Raw genomic sequence first — 21,947 nt, forward strand, 5'->3', positions numbered from 1 at the left:
ATACTGGGCTTTACTACTTCCCTCAACTGGTCCTCCTTTACATATTTGGGCCTCCCCATCTTTCGTAAATTGGCTTACAGCAGAGATTGGGTCCCTTTGTTGGACAGATTTAAGGCCAAAATCCAAGCTTGGGGGTTTTCATGGCTAAATCTCATTGGCAAAACTGTCCTCATCAAATCCGTTCTTTGTAGCCTACCCATTTTTCAATTCTCTGTAATTCTAGCCCCTTCAGGCATCATAAAAAAAATGGAAGCCTTCATTCGCAAGTTCTTCTGGAAAGGGGGCAATCATAATGATAGGAAAATCCCATTGGTAAGTTGGGAGAAAATTTGCAAGCCTCAGAGCGAAGGAGGCCTTAATTTCAAGGATCTTAGCCTCCAAAACATAGCCATGGGTGCCAAGATCTTCTGGAGAGTCATTGGATCACATCCAGGCTGGGCGCAAAGAGCTCTTTGGAGGAAATACTTTAGGGGAAAGAGAAAGAGATGCTTGGACGCCCCTCTACCCACCACAGGCTCGCAGCTGATCAAACTTTGCCAAAAAGCATTCCCTTTAATCAGAGACAAAGCATACTGGATTCCAGGAAATGGTAAAGATTACAAGATATGGGAAGATAGAATTATGATGCATCCACCCTTATCGTCTCACAACTCTCTACAATCGCTGCGCTTGTGGTTAGACAACGCAGGCTGCAATACACTTTGGGACATCTCGCAGTAGGAAGGCAGATCATGGCTGCACTGGAGACTCCCACTCGTCCCTCCTGAGCTGTCTCAAGCTCCCGATCAGCTCCTTGCATTGCTAAACGGGATGGCGCCTCTGCGCATGGGTAAGAAGGACGCCCGAGGATGGGGAGCCACCCCAGGGCTGTACACGGTGGCGCAAGGCTACAAGAGTCTGCAGGATCGACCTCATGTCCCCCCTAACCCAGCTGTATGGAACAGGATCTGGAACATTAAATCTATGCCCAAGGTCGACTCCTTTTGCTGGTTGTTATGCCACAGAGCGATATTAACAACTGACAGATTGCAGAAGAAAGGCTTTCAAGGCCCCTCCCGCTGCCAATTATGCTGTGACAATGAGGAGAACGCTCAGCATATCATGCTGGACTGTAAATATTCAAGAGAAATTTGGCAAGGACTTTTGAGTTTCTGGAAACTTGAATTCACTCTGCCCATGACTATACATGACCTCTTTGCAAATTGGCGGAATTACTACCCTGAAACTCTCCCAAAAAATGAAAGATTCAGAGCAGCATGGCTCTCCCTGCTGAAATTCGCTTGTTGGCAGATCTGGCTCGAGCGCAACAGAAGAGTCTTCAGGGATGAAAGTCTCAGCTCACAGGTTATTATCATTAAAACAAAATTCCTTTGGAAAGAAAGCCTTGGGGACTATCTGCTAGAGCTGAATCTAAGTCAACATGACTTAGATTGGGGCGCCTCGATGGGCCTCCATTTCTCAGGCGAAATTAGGCACCACAAAGGCCACAAAAGAATGGCAATTCAGGGGGAAGGAGAATGAACTGTCGGATTTGCTTCTCAGGCAATCCAGATTTTCTTTGTTCTTCAACGGAGCAACAAAATGAAATCCTGGATTGGCTGGGGCAGGAGGAATTACAAAAAATAAAGAGGGCATAACAGTGGCAAAGTTCGCTTGGGGATTAGGGTAGTCAACCAGCATGCAAGCTGAAGCCTTGGCACTTCTGCAAGGCCTTAAGCAAGCAAAGGCTATGGGTCTCTCAGAAGTTAGCATTATAGGGGACTCTCAAGCCATCATCAAAGTCTTAGTAGAGGATTCCTCTCTTGTAGACATCAGCCTGGCAAGAATCAAGAATCAGAATATTGATGAAATCTTTCCAGACTACAACTTTCCTCCATGTCTTGAGAGAAAATAATAAAGATGCTGATATAGAAGCCAACAGGGTAGTTCCTCTTTCCGCTGGCTGTCTCTTGGCAGACGAAATTGAGAGCTGGGAATCCATTCCATAACGATTGTCATGTTTTTCTGTATTTTGCTAAATCAGTTTATTTGTCTATTTAAGATAGGGAAAATAGCAGAGATAGAATCGATAGTCTGGAATAAATTTCGCGGGTACCCAGGATTTGGGACCTCTAATCAGCTAGTGGAAGAAAAGTTTAAGGGCTATGCCCGATCAAATGTAACCGGTGAAAGGCATTTTGGCCAAAGATCAATATAATCCCACACCCGTTCTTATTAAAAAAAAGAGGATCATAATAATATAATTTTAAGGTCATGACCAAGTTAGACACCAAGTTTGCGGATAAGAGCTCCTTATTTGCGAGACAAGGGACCCACCTCGATGCAGTGACTTGATTAAGTCTACGGAGTTGTTTATAATATAACCACTTTAGATTTGAACTTGTAACCTCTTAAGGGGAAACACTTGTTCAACCAATAGGCCCACTCAAATTTACATAATCCATCATATATACCATATATTATATATTTTTTTACTTTCTATAAATATGATGTTATATTGGTACGCGATTATCTTATTATTTATTATTGATAGGTAGCTTCCTTCAAAGTAAAAGTTAAAGTGAATAAATATATTAAGGTAATATAAAGTCATTGTGAAAGAGTTTGTCACCTTTGTTATACTAAGAGGGTTGAAGATCAAAATCATTTCATTTTATACTCACATTCTCTTTAATTTTCAAAATATTTGCTACACTACCATTTTTTTAACCTTTTAAGTCAAACTAATGTGATCTAGGAACTCCTTTCTTTTTAAATAAAAAAATAAAATGCTAAAAAAAATATTAATCTTTTACCTTCTTAAAATTCGATAATTTTTTTTTTTTTTTTTTTAAACAATATTTGTTTTTAGATAAAAATTTAAAATTAATATAAGAACTTAACATGTTATTTATTGAAATTAAATTTGGATGAGAGAGAAACGTGGCCGTACATAATCATATTTCATTTCCATCATTCCAAAATTATTCCCGCAGAAGATGCAGCAAAATAAGATCTAAGAGAGGAATAATATTTTTCTCAACCATCCCTATTACATTCAATTAATCATTTAAATTCCCTATTACATTCAATTAATCATTTAAATTTATTATTAATATTAGATATTTTATTATTTTTACATTAATAAAATTATATTAATTTATATAAATAAATTTATTAAATTATCAAAATATAAAAAGGGTGGAAGTGAAATATTAAAAAAAATTATATATTTTCTTTAATATTTCATCTTTTATCTTATCTTATTAAAAAAAAAATTATTAATTTTTTTATTAAATTATATATATAATTAATTAATTTTGAAAATTAAAAATATCTGCACAACGTTACGACCATTAATGATAATTTATACAATAAACCAAAACAATAAACATAACTTTAAAAATTCACAAATTGAAATTTAAACGATACACATAAAATTGATATAAATTGAAATCTTAAAATATTAAAATTCAATCAAATTTCACTTTTAACTTATTAAATTCGACTCCCAAGTGCAACGAAAGAGGTCATGTAGATATCATGTATTTGAGATGAGTCTTAAAAGAACATTATAACATACACATTCATTTTATATGTATATATTTTAAGGAGTAAAATTATATATTTTTAATTCGTATGATATAATATTGTAGATATTTATATATAATAATTACAAAATTATTTATTTATATCAAATAGTTTTTATTTTTAAATCAAAAAGTTTGCATTAAATCAAAGAGATTTATAGGGTTGAATATAATTTCTCAAAAAATTCTAGTTTTACTTCTACTAAATTTGTCAGGGAGAAGAAAACAACCAAAATATATAGCAAGTTGCTAGTACAATTTCATTAACCAAAGTTGACATGACCAATATAACTAGAAAATATTTAAGACCAGAACACAACCCACATCCATCAAGGATTAGAAGAGTTGACCTGATCCGTCACCCCCATGAGGGATATAGTCATATATATAGTCATTTGGAAAATCAATTCACAAAGAAGGTCAAAAACTTTTTATTCATAATATTAGCAAACTTAAATAAAGTTGAAATGTGGCCTATAATAATTATTCGAGCATATGATAAATAGTAGTAGAAAACAAAAATTGGATCCTATGCATATCTAAAACATTAACTAGAAACAATCTCGAGGGTTAGCTCAATTGGTCGAGTCCCTGTCGTTAAAACACATTTGTTACTTTGAGGTCATGGATTCAATTATCTCGACACTCTCAAGGTCAAGCTCTATGGTTGAGCCGATAGGAAGTTATCTCTTCGGGTGGATCATCCTGGTACAAATATTCTGTGGATGTTGCGGTCATCGATCTCTAGGGTCCATGAACTAAGAAATAAAAAACATTAATTATAAACAAATCCCGACTATCAAACTGACAACAAACAAAAACAAAAGTTCTTATAGGAAGCACAAACATACAGGCTAGGTGGAAAGGGAGGCATTGACCTTAATTAGAGTCTACGTAACTTGGTGATGTCCGTTAGGGCTAGGACCCATAGCTCCCCTAGCCTCCAAGCTCACAAGTCGTTTGTCAATATCTTGCAACTGCATAACCACATCGTCCAATGCCATTAGAATTTCATTCTTGTCATAGTTTTTGTCCAATAGGACTTAGCTTAAGAGTGTCTTCATTCTCCAATAGAGTTCCATTGTGTGCAAGTTTTAGCTCTGTTGTCTGTTTGTTACCAACATTGCTATGGGCATTGTTACCTTAGAGTCTAACATGTATGCTCGTTCCATTGTAACATCCTCTTCCACATCCTTCAACTCTTTTTAATTTAATCAAGGGCCTGCTTGTGGAAGACATGCAGTGGTTTCACTATTGGCATTCAAGCTCGTGAACCACCTACAGTACCTCCACCCCCTCCACCTCTGTCAGCTTCACCTCTATAATAGCAAGCTCTCTGATGCACCATGATAACCAAGCGCAAAGCCTAGGCAATTGGCCTATTATCCTTGGATAACTTTGGTTGCAATGGGGGCACAGGCCAAACTTCAACCAAAAACAGAGATTCCTAACAGATTTTGACAAGATCAAAAGTAGAGCAAAAGGCACGTTCGTCGATTGCTTGAGAAAGAAGAATTATTGCCATTCAAAATTGTATCGAACGCACAGTCATACTGATAAATTGTCTTCATACTCATTGAATTAATCCATTATCTTGACAATACTAACTTAAGCATAAACCATCTAAAAATCAAACTAGTACTTGCTTCACTCCCTCCATAAATATTAACCACCAATAAGTTTAAATTAACGAAATATATTATTATAGTACTTCCTCAAGACCAAACACCAAATCACAATAATCACAGATAGCTAAGAGAGATGACACGGCCCCTAATCAACCCATACAAAGAAACATCTTATATTATTTTATATAGTATTAATAAAAATATGTATATTTTTACACTGTTTGTTAATATGAATGGAATTTTTTTATATATTTTATTAATTTAAAACAATATGAGTACTTTTATCTATTGTCGAATAACATTATCTTTTTCCACATTATGATTTACATATATCCTCATTTCAATGATCCTTTTATGTACCTATCATTATTATTTATATACTCCAAACATGATTATGTCTAACATCACCTTTTTAAGAAGATGACCAGTAGAATATTTCATCACCTTTTTGAAGAAGATGATGATTACAGTATCTTATTGATTGAGATGGTTGGATATGAACCTTTTACATGTGTAACCTTCCTCAAAATTCCTTCACTTATGGGATCACACGCCACAAACTAAGATTTACATAGGTATCATTTCAATGATCCCTTGTGCTTTTTATTTTCTATTTTTTTTAAACATGATCCTGCCTTGGTGTAGTACAAAACAAAAAATTACTACAGAAGGATCGAGCTAGTTTGAAACGTTTGTTAGTTTCTTTATTTAATGGAGAACATTTTTCTAATCTTCATAAATTTAATTTAACGAAAATATTATTAATTGAGAATCCTCATAAATGACAAGGGTGTTCATTATATTTTAAAGCTAAAAGCTAGCATTAGAGCAAATTGAACATCTACATAATTATTTGTTCCTATTAATGTTATCCATTTAAAATAATTTTTTTTATCCATGAAAGTGACCCTAATCTAGTTTTAAAGGATAATTTAAACCATAGTGAACTTTTCAGGTTCGTTGGTAAAAGAAAGATATCTTGATTTTATATGATAATTTAGTAAAGGAAATCATTGGGATTTTTGGGTTCATATAATTTTGATCAGGTAGACTAAAAAAGAGGAGCATTTTCTTTTTACTTATTTGTTTGATAATTAGTTTTGAAGAACATTTACGATTAAGTCTATTTTTTAATCTTGTTTTCTTCTTGTAATCTATTTGATAACATCCTCAACCTTTGGTGAATAATGCCAGCCTATAAATAGGTGGTCTATGGACTCTATACACTCACTACATAAGGGATAAATAGTAGGGCTTGTTACCCCCTTCTCATCAATTCTTCAATTTGAGAATCTTGTTGTTTAGTGTCAGCCAAAGAAGAAATCTATATTTGTGCAGTTATAATTTCAATTTCCAATTTATACTCCACCACCACTTGGGATCCTCAACAACCTCTTTAAGGAAAGCTATATTACAAGCTTGTTTTACAATGAACTCCCCAAAGTCGTTATTATCACCCCAACTCATCTTAAGAATTTGACGTCTTGATCATAACATTGTTTAATAACACCTTGAAGGAGAACCATTCTTTTACTGTTGAACCTCAAAGGCTAGTTGTTTTGCATTCTTTTATCCTGGTTTCCATTGAACCTCCATATCCCTATTGTAATAATATGTCAAAGTAATAATGTGAAAATTGCATAATGTATTGATAAGAGCCTGTGATACGATTCATTTAATTGTATGATTTTCTACGAGAGGCGATTGAGGTTCTAGGGTTCAAAAAACAGAGTGATAGAGGGTAACAGGTAACCATGGAGGCATAGGGAGGAGGAAGCTCCACTCCCTCCTACAGCAATGTGGTTTCAAACAGAGGAAGAGCAGGGAATAAGAACAAGCCTCCACATTCCTTGGAGGACAAGACAAAAAACACTGAGAATCAAAAGGTGGAAGGCAGCAAAACCCATGCAGAACAAGGGACCCACGAGGAAGACCGACAGGAGGAGAAAGTGGAAGACAGAGGTCAGGGAACAGAGAATAGAACCAAAATGGGGCCCTGTAAACCCAAGGCCTAATCAAACCGCGAGTTTTATTGAATGATCTAGCTCTGCAAGAGCACAAGGATCACATGGCTAACTATGCCATTATATGCAAGTTTATGGGAATCTGGCCGTTAGAGAAAGCGTTGTACACTTGGATAAAATACAACTGGAAACCAAAGGGAGAGTTAAATATACATCTAGGATTCAAAGGTTTTTTTACAGTGGTGTTCACGAGCATGGAGGACAGAGACAAAATTTTTGAAGGAGGACCATACTTCTTTGCAGTTGCTGGTCTTTATATGCGGCCTTGGACGATGAACTTTGTGCCATAATGAGAAACCTTTACTTCGGTACTGGTATGGATTAGACTCTACTCCTTACCCTTAGATTACTGGTTACCAAAGTCTTTAAAAGCTAGAGGCAATAAATTAGGTCATTTCCTAAAGATTTTTGAGGCAACCCTATGAGGAAAATATACCTCCTATACCCATATATGTGTGGAGACGGACCTATCAGGAGCCCTTCCAGATGAGGTCATTCTAGAAGTCTATGACGAAGAATGGGTACAAACAGTTGACTATGAGCATATCTCGTTTAGATGTCACAAATGTCATGAGCATGGGCACCTATCTAGAGACTGTTCTCTTAATAAAAGGGAGGAACACCTAAACGCTAGCAAAGGGAAAGATCAGACAGGTTTCACCAAAGTAGGAGGAAAAGGAAAAGGAGGGGGAAGGAAGACACAAAAGAACCCTACTGAGAATGAGAACAAAACAAGAAGTCACAATAGTTTCGAGATATTAGGAGAAAAAGAAGTAGATGGAGATGATCATAAGTGCATAGAGAATCAGGCAGCAAGGGGGAAAGAAAAAGAGACCAACATGGAGTTCACACAGGGACAGAATGAACACACGATGGACCCTTTGAGTACCATGGACATAGAAAAAGACCATGACATGACTCCAAGTGAAAGTGGCACATAGGACCAAGACTTATAGGAGATCCTAGAAAGGGAGAACCTAGAACTGGAAAAGTTTCTTGAACAAGGAGGAAACATGGGAATAAACTCCATACCTTAGGAGGATGTGGAAAATGTACAACAGTTATTCCTTAAAAAGTCACATCAAACAACTGTAGGAGTCAGAAGAGGTCATGATAACCAGGAAAATAAAGGGACTTCCTCTATAGGATTATTAACAGGAAAATTAATAAAAAATCCAGGCAAGAAGAGGGGAAGGAAAAGACAGAAAGAACTACTGCTGGAGTGTGGCAAACTCATGATTGACTTAGGAAGGATGAAAGACCTTTCTAGTTACTCCTTCAAAACCCCACCCTAATGAAAATCAAAACCTGGAACATTAGAGGACTACGGAGTAGAAGAAAACAAATGAATCTAGGTAATAGGATCAGAGAGGAAAAATCTAACATAGTATTCATTCAGGAAACAAAATTCTCAGTGGAGAAGATTAGAGAAAAACATAGCAAATGGTTAAACAGATATGAATACCTTGAGGTTAAGGCAAATAAATTTGCTGGAGGAATTCTCACTCTATGGGATCCACAGAAATTTGGTGTGATTGATGCGGAGGCATCCAGACACCACCTTTCCTTGATTATCCAACCGATGGGTAACAGGAAATGTTACATGGTCACCAATGTCTATGGTCCTCAGCCAATGGAGGACAAACTTCGACTCCTCACAACACTGGAGGATATGAAGAAGAGACACCCAGCTCTACCCTGGATTCTAGGAGGTGATTTTAACATGCTAAAATCACTCACGGAGAAGAAAGGAGGAACTAGAACACTTGGTAGGGATTCAGTTGCCTTCCAATACTTGCTCACCAATATGAAACTAGTAGATATGGAAACCAACAATGGAATCTTCACTTGGAATAATAAAAGGGGGGGCTCTTCCCAAGTAGCCTCAAAATTAGACAGATTTATTATCTCAGAGGAACTACTTCTCATGGGAAGTAGCCTAACTGCACTCATCCTACCTTTTGGAGGTTCAAACCATTGGCCCATTCAATTGGAAGCTTCTCTTTTTGGAAAATCGAGGAACAACCCCTTCAGGTTTGAAAACGCTTGGCTCACACATTTAGATTTCCTTACAAACATTGAAAAATGGTGGAAGGAAGAACTACACCTCTAAGGTACAAAGATGTTCCTTCTACGCTGCAGTCTCAAACACATTAAAGATAGACTCAAAGAGTGGAATAAAAAGGAATTTGGCAATATCTTCAAAACTAAAGGAGAAGTGGAAAAGAAACTAAAGGAATTAATCCAAATTCTTATCACAGAAGGCTATACAAACAAAAGGAAAGAGATGGCAGAGTCACTTCAGCATGAATAGGAAAACAGATGTCTACAAGAGGAAATATTCTGGAGACAGAAATCCAGAGTACAATGGATTAAGGAAGGGGAGAGAAACACCAAATTATTTCACAGATACACCATAGCTCATAGAAACAATAACAGGATTGTGAAACTTACAGATCAACATGGAATAGAAAGAAACACTCATGAAGAGATGGAAGAGGTCATAGTACAACATTTTAAGAGAATTGTTGAGGAAACCACGATGGATAGACATCAGTCTACAAAAAGGTTCACTCAATACATTCCTAAATTGGTATCTAGAGAAGACAATCACAATCTCAACATACCAGTCACAGAGGAAGAGATTGAGGAAGTTATTACAGAGATGCACAATGGGAAAGCACCAGGCCGGATGACTTCAATGTGGATTTTTTCAAAACATGTTGGAGGATAGTAAAACAGGATATTCTGGAGGTAGTGGAAGACCCTAGAAGATTTAATACAGTTTTGAAGGCTCTCAATGAGTCTTTTATAGCCTTAATCCCCAAACAGGAAAAGGCCACCTCTCTAGACAGATTTAGACCTATAGCATTATGCAATGTGGTGTACAAAATAATATCCAAAGTAATTTCCAACCGTCTCAAACCACTCCTCCCTACCCTTGCGTCAGAGGAGCAATTGGGCTATGTGGAAGGAAGACAAATTCTTAACAACATAATTCAAGTTCATGAAGTGGTTCATTCACTTAACACTAATAAACAGGTAGGGATGATAATTCAACTGGACATAGCAAAGGCCTATGATAAACTTAGCTGGTCATATATAAGAGCAGTTCTCAAAGCATATGGCTTTGATTACAATTGGATTAAGTGGGTCATGGCGCTAGTTACCACTGCCAGCTGTTCAATTCTTCTCAATGGCTCTCCCTCCAAAACCTTCAAGCCTACTAGAGGTCTCAGACAAGGTGATCCTCTTTCTCCTTTCCTTTTCATTCTAATGATGGAAGGGTTAGGGAGAGCAATCAGAGCTGCTAAGGAGGAAGGGAGAATTCAGGGTCTGCGACTCACTCAAGGTGGGGACTCGGTAACACATCAACAATTTGTGGATGATACTATGCTTCAAGGCACACCCACAGTCAAGGAAGCCAGAGCATTTAAGAAGATTCTGAGTGAGTTCGCCATGGCAGCGGGCACAGAGGTAAGTCTTACTAAATCAAATATTTTCTTTTTCAACACTGATATTTCGATTCAAAGAAATCTTTCCAGAATTTTGGGCTTTCAAAGAGAGTCATTGCCCTCGAAATACCTGGGAGTTCCCCTCACTGCCAAACCGTTACACAAGGAAATCTGGGAGCCTGTTCTAAATAAGCTAAAAGATAAGATTAGCAAATGGACAAATAGAGCCCTAAATCTAGCAGGGAGGCTGATTCTAACTAAGGCTATCCTCCAAACCATCCATATCTATATGCTATTAGCTATTCCGACACCAACTAGAGTAATTACCAAAATAAGAAACACTCAGAGAGATTTCCTCTGGGGGAAAGGTGAAGAAAAGAAGAAATGGGCCCTAGTGGCATGGGATAGGGTTTGCAAACCAAAATCCCATGGAGGCTTAGGGCTTCATGACCCAGGAATTCTTAATAGAGTTCTAAGAGCCAAAGTTTGGTGGAGATGGCTAAAGGAAATACAAGCCCCCTGGGCTAAACTATGGAAGCAAAAGTATGCAAGCTATTGGCAAGAGAAGATCCTCATAAGAATGACAGGACAAGTAAAAGGTTCACAAATTTGGAATAGAGCATGGGAGAACAAGGCCCTAGTCCAAAATCATAGTTTCTGGGAGATCAGAAATGGAAATCTGGCCTAGTTTTGGGAGGATAATTGGCAGCAGGAGGATAATCTCCGTAGTGAAGAATTAGCAGCCATTCGCACAGATACCATCACCAAAGGATTAAGAAGGGTAAGTAATTATTGGGATCAATCAAGTAACAACGGGAAATGGTGAATATGGAAACTTCAAGATTACAGTGAAATGGGCATGATGAAGACTCAAGCTATAACCCTTAACGGTCTTTTGGAAAAGAGACAAATCTTAACGTCAACCTTAGATGATCAATTAATATGGGGAAAGAATAAGGCATGTCTCTTCACCCTTAAGGAAGCCAAAAGAATAGACACAAGGCTCAACTTTCCAAACACTGATAAGACATGGAAAGAACTATGGGATAATCCTCATTGGATGAAAGTCAAACTGTTTAAGTGGATGGTGCAACAGGGCACGATTCTGACACGGGAAAACCTAAGGAAAAGAGGTTTTGTTGGCCCCTCAAGATGTCATTTGTGTGGTCAACAGGAAGAAACCACTAATCATCTCCTGAATAGATGCTCATTCACTACAATACTTTGGAATTGTGTTGGAGATGTTTTTGAGCAGACAGACAGACATGTAAATGACATCATTGCTACACTGAAGAACTGGCAGAAAAATTTCTCGGATAATGAGACAATAAACTCCGCCTGGGTGTTGACCCCAGGGTTCGTAATCTGGAATGTTTGGAAGGAGCGCAGTAACAGGATTTTCAAATATAAGACGAGCCCGGTGAGCAACATCCTTAAGCTAATCCTTAAGCAAGTCAAGGAGACTGTTCACATCTTGGGGGGTGATTCTTTAGGAAAACCCATAGGACACAGAGAGGCCAGAATCTTGGAAAAGTTGGAGCTTCAGGTTCATACCCCTCAGTGTCCTCTACAGATCAATAGGAATACCTCAGAAGGAAAGACTCTTTGGCAGCCCCCTTCTCAAGGTTTTTTAAAATTTAACATAGATGGAGCCTCTAAAGGAAATTCTGGAGAAGCAGGCTATGGAGGGGTCCTGAGAGATGAGGAGGGAAACATACAGGTCATTTTCAACAATTATCTAGGGAAGGCAACCAACAATATGGCTGAGCTCATGGCGATGGAGCTTTGCTTGGAAATACTGTTCAAGCACAACATTCATAATGCCATCATTAAGGCTGACTCAGAATTAGTAATTAATTCAGTCAAACGGATTAGCGCTGGAGCAGCTCCAGAGAAAATCTCAGGTCACTGGCGGCTTCTGCAAGTCTACCAAAGAATTCAATCACACCTAAGAATTCTAAAAACTCTCAGGTTTGTGCATGTTCGCAGGGAAGCCAACAAAGTGGCGGACTGGCTAGCCAATGAAGGGGTTCGAAGCAAGCTTACTGACAGGTGCTGCTGGTGGGAGGAGGTAACAGATGACAGAGTGAGAGATGAATGCTCATCTCGGGCACTCATAGATAGACAACACTATCAAAACAGATCGAGAGACACTATTTCACTTTATGCAAATGAGGAATAAGTTCACTTTAGACAGATTCTTAGTGGAGCAACACTATAGGATTGCTTAGGATTTCAACTCAATCTACATTAGCCTGGGTGCTATTAGGAGTCTGAACGGAGGAAGTCATAGGGCTAGCAGCTCTTGGTGCAAAAGGAAAAGCTCCCAAAAATAGGCTACCGTGAAGATCGACAAAAGGTGACCCTTCAGGGCATGGCTTCCTCGGGCAGAACTTTGGGGACCAGGAGAGTAGCGAACCAGAGTCATAAACTGCCCGGGATTTACCACCTGCATCGGGTGCCCTTTGACCAAGAAACGGTTTTCACGGATTGCATGTGATGCCACTCAGTAATCGACACGTGGCCGGGGAAGAAGAATGTATACCGCCCTCATCGCGCGGTATTCCTCGTGCATATGAGATGTGCGATATTGCTTGGGGCCGTAGGATCAGGAGGGGGAAGATCAACGGCCACAGATGGTCGTGCAAGTTTGTGGGACCGAAAGGTCAAAACGACTAACGGTTTACCACCTTTATCGGGCGCCCTCAAACCCATTGGTGGTTTTAAGGAAAAGCTAGCGATGCCTTTCAGAGCGCGACACGTGGTGGGGACCGAGGAAGGAATACCGCCCTCATCGCGCAGTATACATCTTGCTTCTAAGCTGTGCGATATGTATACCAGCCGTCGGATTAGAAGGGGAAGATCGATGACCATAATTGGTCGAGCAGTTTAGGGGGTTTTTGCGGGTCACTGCTCCGCGCGTTTTATTTATGGACTATCTGGTTTTAGGGCACATTGTTTACTTCTCCCTCTTCCTTATGGGGGTTTGCGCTTTTGAGCGCTTGCTGTAACCTATGTAATTTATTTTCTTTTTTAAGTCAATAGAAGGACCGTCTCTTGCTTACGCAAAAAAAAAGAAGATAAGAGCCTGTGATACTTTGCAATCCTTCCCAATTCGAACCTAAGGGTCTCTACCAACTATACATCCTTCCCATCCCTAATTTTCCACATCAAGTGCTTGACAATAATGTTAAAGGACTTAATGATTTCCTTCCACAAGATTATTCATAACAACATGTATTTTCATTTAGATGAGATTATCCACTTCAATATGCTTAATGTATGGTTGTACTCTTGGAACATGATTTACCACTACAAACTCCCATGCTTGAGAACTCCCCATAATACCTTTATTGCTAACATCATGGAAAAAGAGTCAAAATCCTTTAGGCCATTCCCAATTGTTTTGGCTTGGCTAAAACCTACCATTTTTCTAGTGGGATTCTCTTTTGATCCTTATCGCCAAACCAAAGAAAGCGAAAACACTATTTTTCTAATTTTGTATGGGAGGGATTTTGGAATAAAAGCTATAGATATATGAAAATAGAGATTGGTTATATAATACTTTAAGAAAAGTCATCCTACCTCCTATGGAAAGCCATATTTGGTAACAAGAAGAAACCATTATGTTTATCTTGTAATATAATTAGACCAAATTGCTAAATTAGGATTCAATTCAAAACATAGGTACCCTTGCTTTATCTCAAAATTAAAGATGTTGTAAGGAAGGAACTTTGAGATTGTTTGCTTTAGAGAGTGTACTAAGTCAAAACAGATTAATGATTCATGAGCATTGATATCCATGCCATAACATAATAATTTGAAAATGATTTAATAAACCTTTTCCTACCTTGGTGTACCATTTTCCAAAAATTAGGATGTCCTCAACAAGTTATACATGGGAAATGTCAAGATACCCTATTACCCCAACCCCTTGCAATGACCCTTTAATATTTTGATGAGTGATGTACATACTTTAACCTTCTTCTACTAAGAGAAAATTGGGGGGGGGGGGGGAGGGTGGGCAGGGGTGTTGGTGTTAAAGGAGACACCCTTGGTTAGTCGTATAGAAGGCTTAGTAAAAATGAAGGATGCTCCATCAATGAGAATAATACAACTTGAAAAAGTGGCACATTCTTCCAACCAACTAGTAAAGGTAAGAAGACCCCACATGCATCATGATCAAAATAATTAAATAACCTATTTGTCTTTCCATATGCCTTTAATATGCCAAGTTTCATCACAGAAACAAGAAACCACTTTGTCTTGATTATATGGAGGGTTTCCTAAGCTACCCCCACTGAATCATGGACAAGTCTTCCTTCAAGAAAACTAAGTTGTTCCCTAGAGTTTTAAGTTGACACTTAAGATTGGATTCATTCTCAAATCAATCACCTTTTTTATTATCTGTCTTTGGGAAATTAGTAATGAAAGTGGAGTTGAAATCTCTTAATATCTTACCTCTAATGTCATATTCCCCTATAGTATATAAAAGCTTGAGTAGATTAAAGAAACCCAAAATGAACTCCTTGATCCATCCATTTGAACCTAGAAATTTATCATCCTAAAAGGTTTTCAATACTTTTTTTAGCTCTTTTTTTTTAACGAGAGCTACAAAACCACTATTTTCTCATTAAAAACCATCCTTCGAAAAAAATAAGAGATAAGAAGAATCTACCTAATGTTTTGCCTCTTAGGTTATGTATAATCCCCTTATAATAATAGTTGGCCCCTATTATGATGCCATTGAAATTTTCACATCATATACCCTAATTATTAAACAAATTCCATACTGTGTATACAATTTTATTATGATGACACACCCATGAAATAATTGTATATCGTCATATCCCTCATGTGTCCATGTATGTCAACTTGCCCACGTCCACTTGGCCTCATTTCATACCCAAATTTGCTCTTTCACTTGATTTAGTCATTCCAATTCAACCTTGGAACCCTCAATTAAATCCCCAATAGGAAATCCTTAAATATTTTAGCATTTGATTCCTTCCATGACCATCAGTATTCCCTAAGACTCATGAAAAGTTTGTTTTACTAAATAGTTGGTGATACCTTCATCTTAATAAGGGTTTTCTCAAGAGATTTCATTTTTTTCCCAAGGAAAAACTCATGGGATTCCCTTGCCTTCCTAGAAATATTTGGATGGAAAGTGGCTCAACTCTTAGCCACAATAGTGGCTTGTAACCCACGAGGAACTCAACTGCATAATATCTAATCAAACATTCATGTTGTTGTTGTTGTTTTTTTTTTTCATTTTAATAAAATAATTTATGTGTATTATAACATTGTTGTAGTTGCAATATACAACATGTGAATAAATATAATAAAAATATCCATCAAAATTGTCTTACATATGTTAAAATCTTGATTGTGACATTTTAAAACTACATAAATTTCCTTCAAAAAGTATTCTTGAAATCTATTACATGTATATGCCCACACAAAGACTCCTAATAATAAACAAGCTATAAAAAACATATAACTTTATTTCATGGGGCCCAATTTTCCATCATCTTTTTGTTGTTCCATTTCATTGGTTATAGAGTTTGGTCCACATTATCCATCTCCACATCCTCAAGTTGTTGTTGAATTGTTTCATCCTCTTTATCCTCTATTGATCTAATGAACAATCTGACCATTGATAGGCCATGGTGTTGATGCTAACTAGTCCAGTAATTATTGGTTTATAATAGCACACTCAACTTGAAAGTTTTCAATTTGATGTCCCTTATGATGGAAATTCACCATCAAAGAAGCTACTTCACTATCTCTATTGGTTTCTTATGCTTGCATTTTATCTGAAATAATTTTGATTGTTGTTATATTGCCAACAATATGAGGCTTATGTCCTGTAAGTGAACATCAAATTTCTAAGATCTTGAATAGTGGACATTGAGCAAGATTCCCATGGTCCATTGTAAAATCCCAACATAAACCCTAGGGCTACCCTATTTTGTCCCAAGTCACACCTAAACTAGAAAATCTATTATCAGAATCTTGAAACTCAATTGAGAAAAAAACAAAGTGGTGACCCCTTATTATTAATAGATGGCACCACCAATTTCAAGTCATGAGAGATCCTTGCCACATTCTTGAATTGCTTGGGCTATTAGACAACAAAATTAACCACATTAACCTCCTCAACCACTAGTTTGGCCAATTCAAAACCAAATCTGAGTTAGGACATAAGCATCCCTCTAAGTTTGAGTAACTAGAGGGCCATATAAAGTATGATTATTGTCATCCTCTTTGCATGTACCTCTTGACCTTATATCTTAATATATATCCACTCCAAGTGTATTTAGGTTTCAAGTGTACACCATTATTTGATTTACCATTAATCTTAATATCATATATTTAGGGGGTGGGCAAGGATGATAACCCAATTTTTAAACATAAAATTCGCTCTTTCTAGCCTACTTGCCTTATCAGCCTTTAAAATTTGTACTTATCAATTGAGTAACTTGAGAACATAGAAGAATTAAATGCTCTTTAATCTTATAATTTTTTTTTTTCAAGAGAGATAGGTTACAACAGAGTATAGGTACAGGTGCAGGTGCAGGTATAGATGCATGTACAAATACAGGGGATGAGGATGCATACTACTGTCTCACGGAAGATGGTTTGGTGAGCTTTAGAGACAAGATCTATGTGCAAAATTGCAGTGAGCTCAAGAAGCTTATCTTGGGGGAGTTTCACATGAAGGCATACTCAGGTCATTGAGGATATCAGAAGACATTGATGACAGTGAATAAGTTTTAATATTGGTTGAATTTGAAGAAGGAAGTGGCTGAGTTCATGGCTAGATGTTTAGATTGTCAACATGTAAAGGTGAAATGCAAGCATCCATGTGGTCTACTATAGCCTATTGCGATTCTAAAATGGAAATGGGATGTCATTTCCATGGATTTCATTATAGGTCTTCTGAGGATAGTAAAGTAGCATGATTTTAATATAGTCATGGTTGACAGGTTGAGAAAGGTAGCTCATTTCATTCCAGTAAAGACTACATATTCAACCAGTGAGGTAGCACAGATTTTCATCAGAGACATAGTGAAACTACACGATGTTCCAAAGAAGATTGTGTTAGACAAGGATGAAAAGTTTACTTCCAATTTTTGGAAGGAGCTATTTGCAGGCTTGGGTACGGAGTGGGCCTTCAATATAGGTAGACAGATGGATAGATAGAGAGGGTCGATAGGATCTTGGAAGATATGTTGAGGATCTACGTGATGCACCATTAGAGGAAATGGGTAGAGTATCTACGATTGGTGGAGTTCGCATACAACAATGGTTATCAAGAGTCATTGAGGATGAGTCCTTTTGAGGCATTGTATGGACGGAGTTGTAATACTCCCATCAACTGGAGTGATCCAGTGAACAGGGTGCTTATTGGATCGGACATGTTGTCGGACATGGAGTAGGAAATGAAGGTTATAAAGAAGAATCTAAAGGAATCACATGATAGGCAGAAGATTTATGTCGATCATCACAAGGTATTCAAGGAGTTTCAGATTGGGGAGCCCATGTATTTGCACATCAAACCCAAGAAAATATCTTTGAGGATTGGTTCATGTGCTAAGTTGGCACCACGATATTGTGAGCCTTTCAAGATCCTCGAGAGGATTGGACCAGTGGCATATCGACTTGCACTGCCTCCAACAGTGAAAGTCCATGATGTTTTCCATCTTTAATTTCTTAAGAAGTATATAAAGGAAGATTGGTCTGTATTGCAGGTGGATCAAGAAGGATAGTTCCAACTGAAACCTCAATGCATACTACAACAAAAAAATCTCATGCTCAGGAACAGAGTCACAAAGCAAGTTAAAGTGCAGTGGAATAACTTTGGGCCTAAAGAAGCTACATGGGAGATGGCAGATCAAATGCAGACCCTGTATCCTTCATTGTTTGCTGGTTGAGGCAAAGCAGTTTTGGTTTGATGTTGGTATATTTTGGCATATGTTTTGTTGATGTTTTAGTATATGTATGTATATGCATATGGATGTAAATACCATCATGAGCTAAGTTATAAAGCTCCAATAAGTGGTATGGGTGTCATGTTATTATGGTTGTTACATATCATGTTGTCATGATGTTTTTCTTTGAGTAGGTCTTTCATTGTAGCTATTACAACGAGCTAAGTTATAAATCTCCATAGGAAGTATGTTTGATTTTTAGTGGTTTTGCTGAGGTCATGGTGTGGTTTAACACTGAGGACTGTGTTCCCTAAGGGGGAGGGTTTTGTAACAACCCTGGTGAAAAATTTCATGTAATAAAAGTTAATAAAGGCAAAATAAGACCACAGTTAAGGGACACTTATTCCAAGCTGAATATTGGGCAAATATATCCTAGTGGGCATCACTGGATGTGTGTTTTTGCTAAGGAAATTTGGCAAATACTTAGGCAAAGGCATTAAAAGGAAAAAAAAACATTTTTGGCACATTTATTTATCAAAATAAAGGAAATTAGGAGAAAATGAAGGTGAAGGGTCACAGGTTGCATGTGAGGAGGAAAATGAAGGAAAATAATGGAAAATGAAGAAAATAGAGGCCTCATTCATAAAAAGGCTTTCGAGGATCAGTTTGTAACCTTTTGTCAGTTTAGCTTTAGAGATCTCTCATTATTCTTTCTCTTTCTCTCTCACTCTTGGTCACTTAGAGTTTTTCTGGGAGCACTCTAGTTTGAAGAAAGGAAAGGAAAAAAAGCAAGGGAAAGGAAAATCAAGCAAGGATCAATGAAGGAAAGAAGGATCAAACAACTTAAATAGGAATACCTGCACGTAACCTTTTACACGTGTGATTTCCTAGTTGGTTTGGACATGCATGGATTTGCATGTTGGTGTATGGTTCTCTTGCTGTCAGTGGCATGATTTTGCCGGGCTATGAGAGTGGATTTTAGCCTAGCCTTGACTTTTTCCAGATGCCATGGTGTTGGGATGTTTATTTTGGTTTTTGAGCTTTGGTTTTCCAGATGGATCTCAGAATCCAAGGTGGAGGTGGTCTCAAGTTCCATTCCTAAAGGCCTAGGAATCCATTAACTGTTTTAGTGGGATACATGGTAAAGCCTGAGGGAGAAGTCTTGGTTTAGGGCCCAGTGATCCGGTCTTGTATTGCGGTAAAGCCTGAGAGACTGGTCTCGATTTAAGTCCTAGTGATCTGGTTTGGATTGCAATAAAGCCAGAGAGACAAGGAGACAAAAAATTCCTCAAGGATAGTGATGGATTCGAGATGGCATTCCAAGTTTGGTTCGGTTGTGATCGGAGCACCGGTTTTGGTGTGATCATGGCTTGATGATCGTGGAGGTGGTTTAGCCTCTGGATTCCCTTGGTTGTTCTTGGATTGGTTGTTCTATGAAATACCCCATTCATGCTTAGAATATGGCATGGGGGTTGTTGGGCCATAGAAATGGTATGATTCTTCTCTTTGTTTTCTTAGTTGATATTATGTTTTTCAAGAATTTTATCTTTAGTTTGCAATAATTCGGGAAGAAAAGGGTAATGAAAGTCAGTTAATTTTGTTTTCGTTAATTTGAGTATTTTAGATAACATAGAGCTTTAATTTAAGTAAATTGGTGTGCATAATGATCCGATTAACAATTGTTGTTACCTCAGACGAATGCAGAGCGTTACGCATGAACACGCAGTTTTCTTATTTATGGCAAAGTCATCTCAAGGTAGGCACATAATCGAGAAGGATAACTGAAGGAGATGTTAATTACTATTCAAGGATCTTGTAGTTAGGATGAGAAATCCTGATAATCTTTTGATTCTTAGGATAAATCTATTATTCTTATTTTGATGTAATATATATGACTGAAGTAAGGAGGAAACGGGGGACAAAACTTTACCTCTTCTTCTTTATTGTGAAATTGTGAACAACAAATTAATTTTGAAGTTCTACATATTATTTTGTAAATCATTTTGATATTAATGAAATCACTGAAGACCCTGTTTTAGTTTTCTTGTATTGAATTTTCTCAAGGCAGTGCTTTCAGAGACCTTGGGCTCAGTCCCTAGAGGATTTGTTGTCTGTTCTGTATCATTACCATCTGGTTATTTGCTATACAATTATTGGTTGTGTTATTGGTTGTTCCTTTTTCATAGTAGATAATTGATTGAAATTTATGCTTTATAATTCTGTTGAATATTTCCTTAAATTGCTAATTGAATTGCGTGAATTAGTTACAAAATCTTAGAGGTTTGATTATGTGAATTACTTCAGAAAAGCGAGATTCAAAGTAGTAGTATGAATTAAGTAAATTTCCTTATGCTTGTAATTTGTTGAGATCATTTTGAAATAGATAAAGTGATTGGTGAGAAAGAATATATTTCTTTTATGAATCTTGAAACTTTAGTAGTAGGAAGTAAGACATTTGTTGTTATGAACAATTTACTTCTATAATGATTGGATAAGATTTAGTATTTCCTGTGATTCTTTCATAGCAATAGCCTCATATGCCTTTATAATTTATAATTATATCCTTTCATAGACTGTGACGACAACCTTGAAATAAAAGACGAATCTCAGGTTGACAAAATTGATGAAGGTAGGATCAAGTTTATTTCTAGGAGTCAACTTAGTGCCCAACGTTTTGCCGTCATTGCCAGGGAGATTGTCAAAATAGTGATAAATCATGTCTCTGAGGGGATTGGGTACTGAAGACGGAAGGTAAGAACCTACACACACAACAAGAAAAAATATTGTGCCTAGTGCCCATTTTCAGCTAATACGTTGAGGCTATGTAAGTGTGCATGACTAGGAAGAAAGATAGGAATCAAGTAGTAGTAGAACATAACCCATTACCAAAGACTACAAAAACAGAAGGATATTTTAACCTTGGGAGATCAACCTTTATAGATGAAATTATTCAGAAATCTGGATCTTAAGCATCAGTAGGACCTCAAACAACATCTGGGAAGGGCTTTACTGTAATCCCTCATGCAACAGAATCACCACCTGCAACCCACACTGATAATCACAGTAAAACTGAAGGATCTAAGCAAAGCTTTCAAAACACATATATTCAACACTAGTCCTCCACTAGAGGGAAATTCTTGTAATCTAAAAGAAGGAGAAGGAGAGACTAGTGGAGCAAAAATACGAGCTGCTGAGATGGATCCACGATTATCAGAATCTGGATCCCCTGTGATTCTGGTCGAAAGAAAAACATCTGAAATCCCATATTTAAGTAGCACAATAAATCCCCCTTGAAAATAAAATAGTAACCATAATCTTCCTGCTCAAATAGTAC

At 37.4% G+C, this 21,947-nt stretch overlaps 1 protein-coding gene across 1 annotated transcript; it reads left to right on the top strand.

The window, feature by feature from the left end:
• Window positions 1–810: 810 nt before the first annotated feature.
• Window positions 811–1,521, top strand: LOC149159607 (uncharacterized). The gene has a single exon (XM_089434355.1). It carries the CDS (start codon window positions 811–813, stop codon window positions 1,519–1,521), a length of 711 nt encoding a protein of 236 aa, XP_089290481.1.
• Window positions 1,522–21,947: the final 20,426 nt, after the last annotated feature.

Source organism: Pinus tabuliformis, chromosome 5_2 (genome assembly GCF_031772625.1).
Source record: "Pinus tabuliformis cultivar Carrire ecotype Pingquan chromosome 5_2, CPIR1, whole genome shotgun sequence".
Classification (NCBI taxonomy): domain Eukaryota; kingdom Viridiplantae; phylum Streptophyta; class Pinopsida; order Pinales; family Pinaceae; genus Pinus; species Pinus tabuliformis.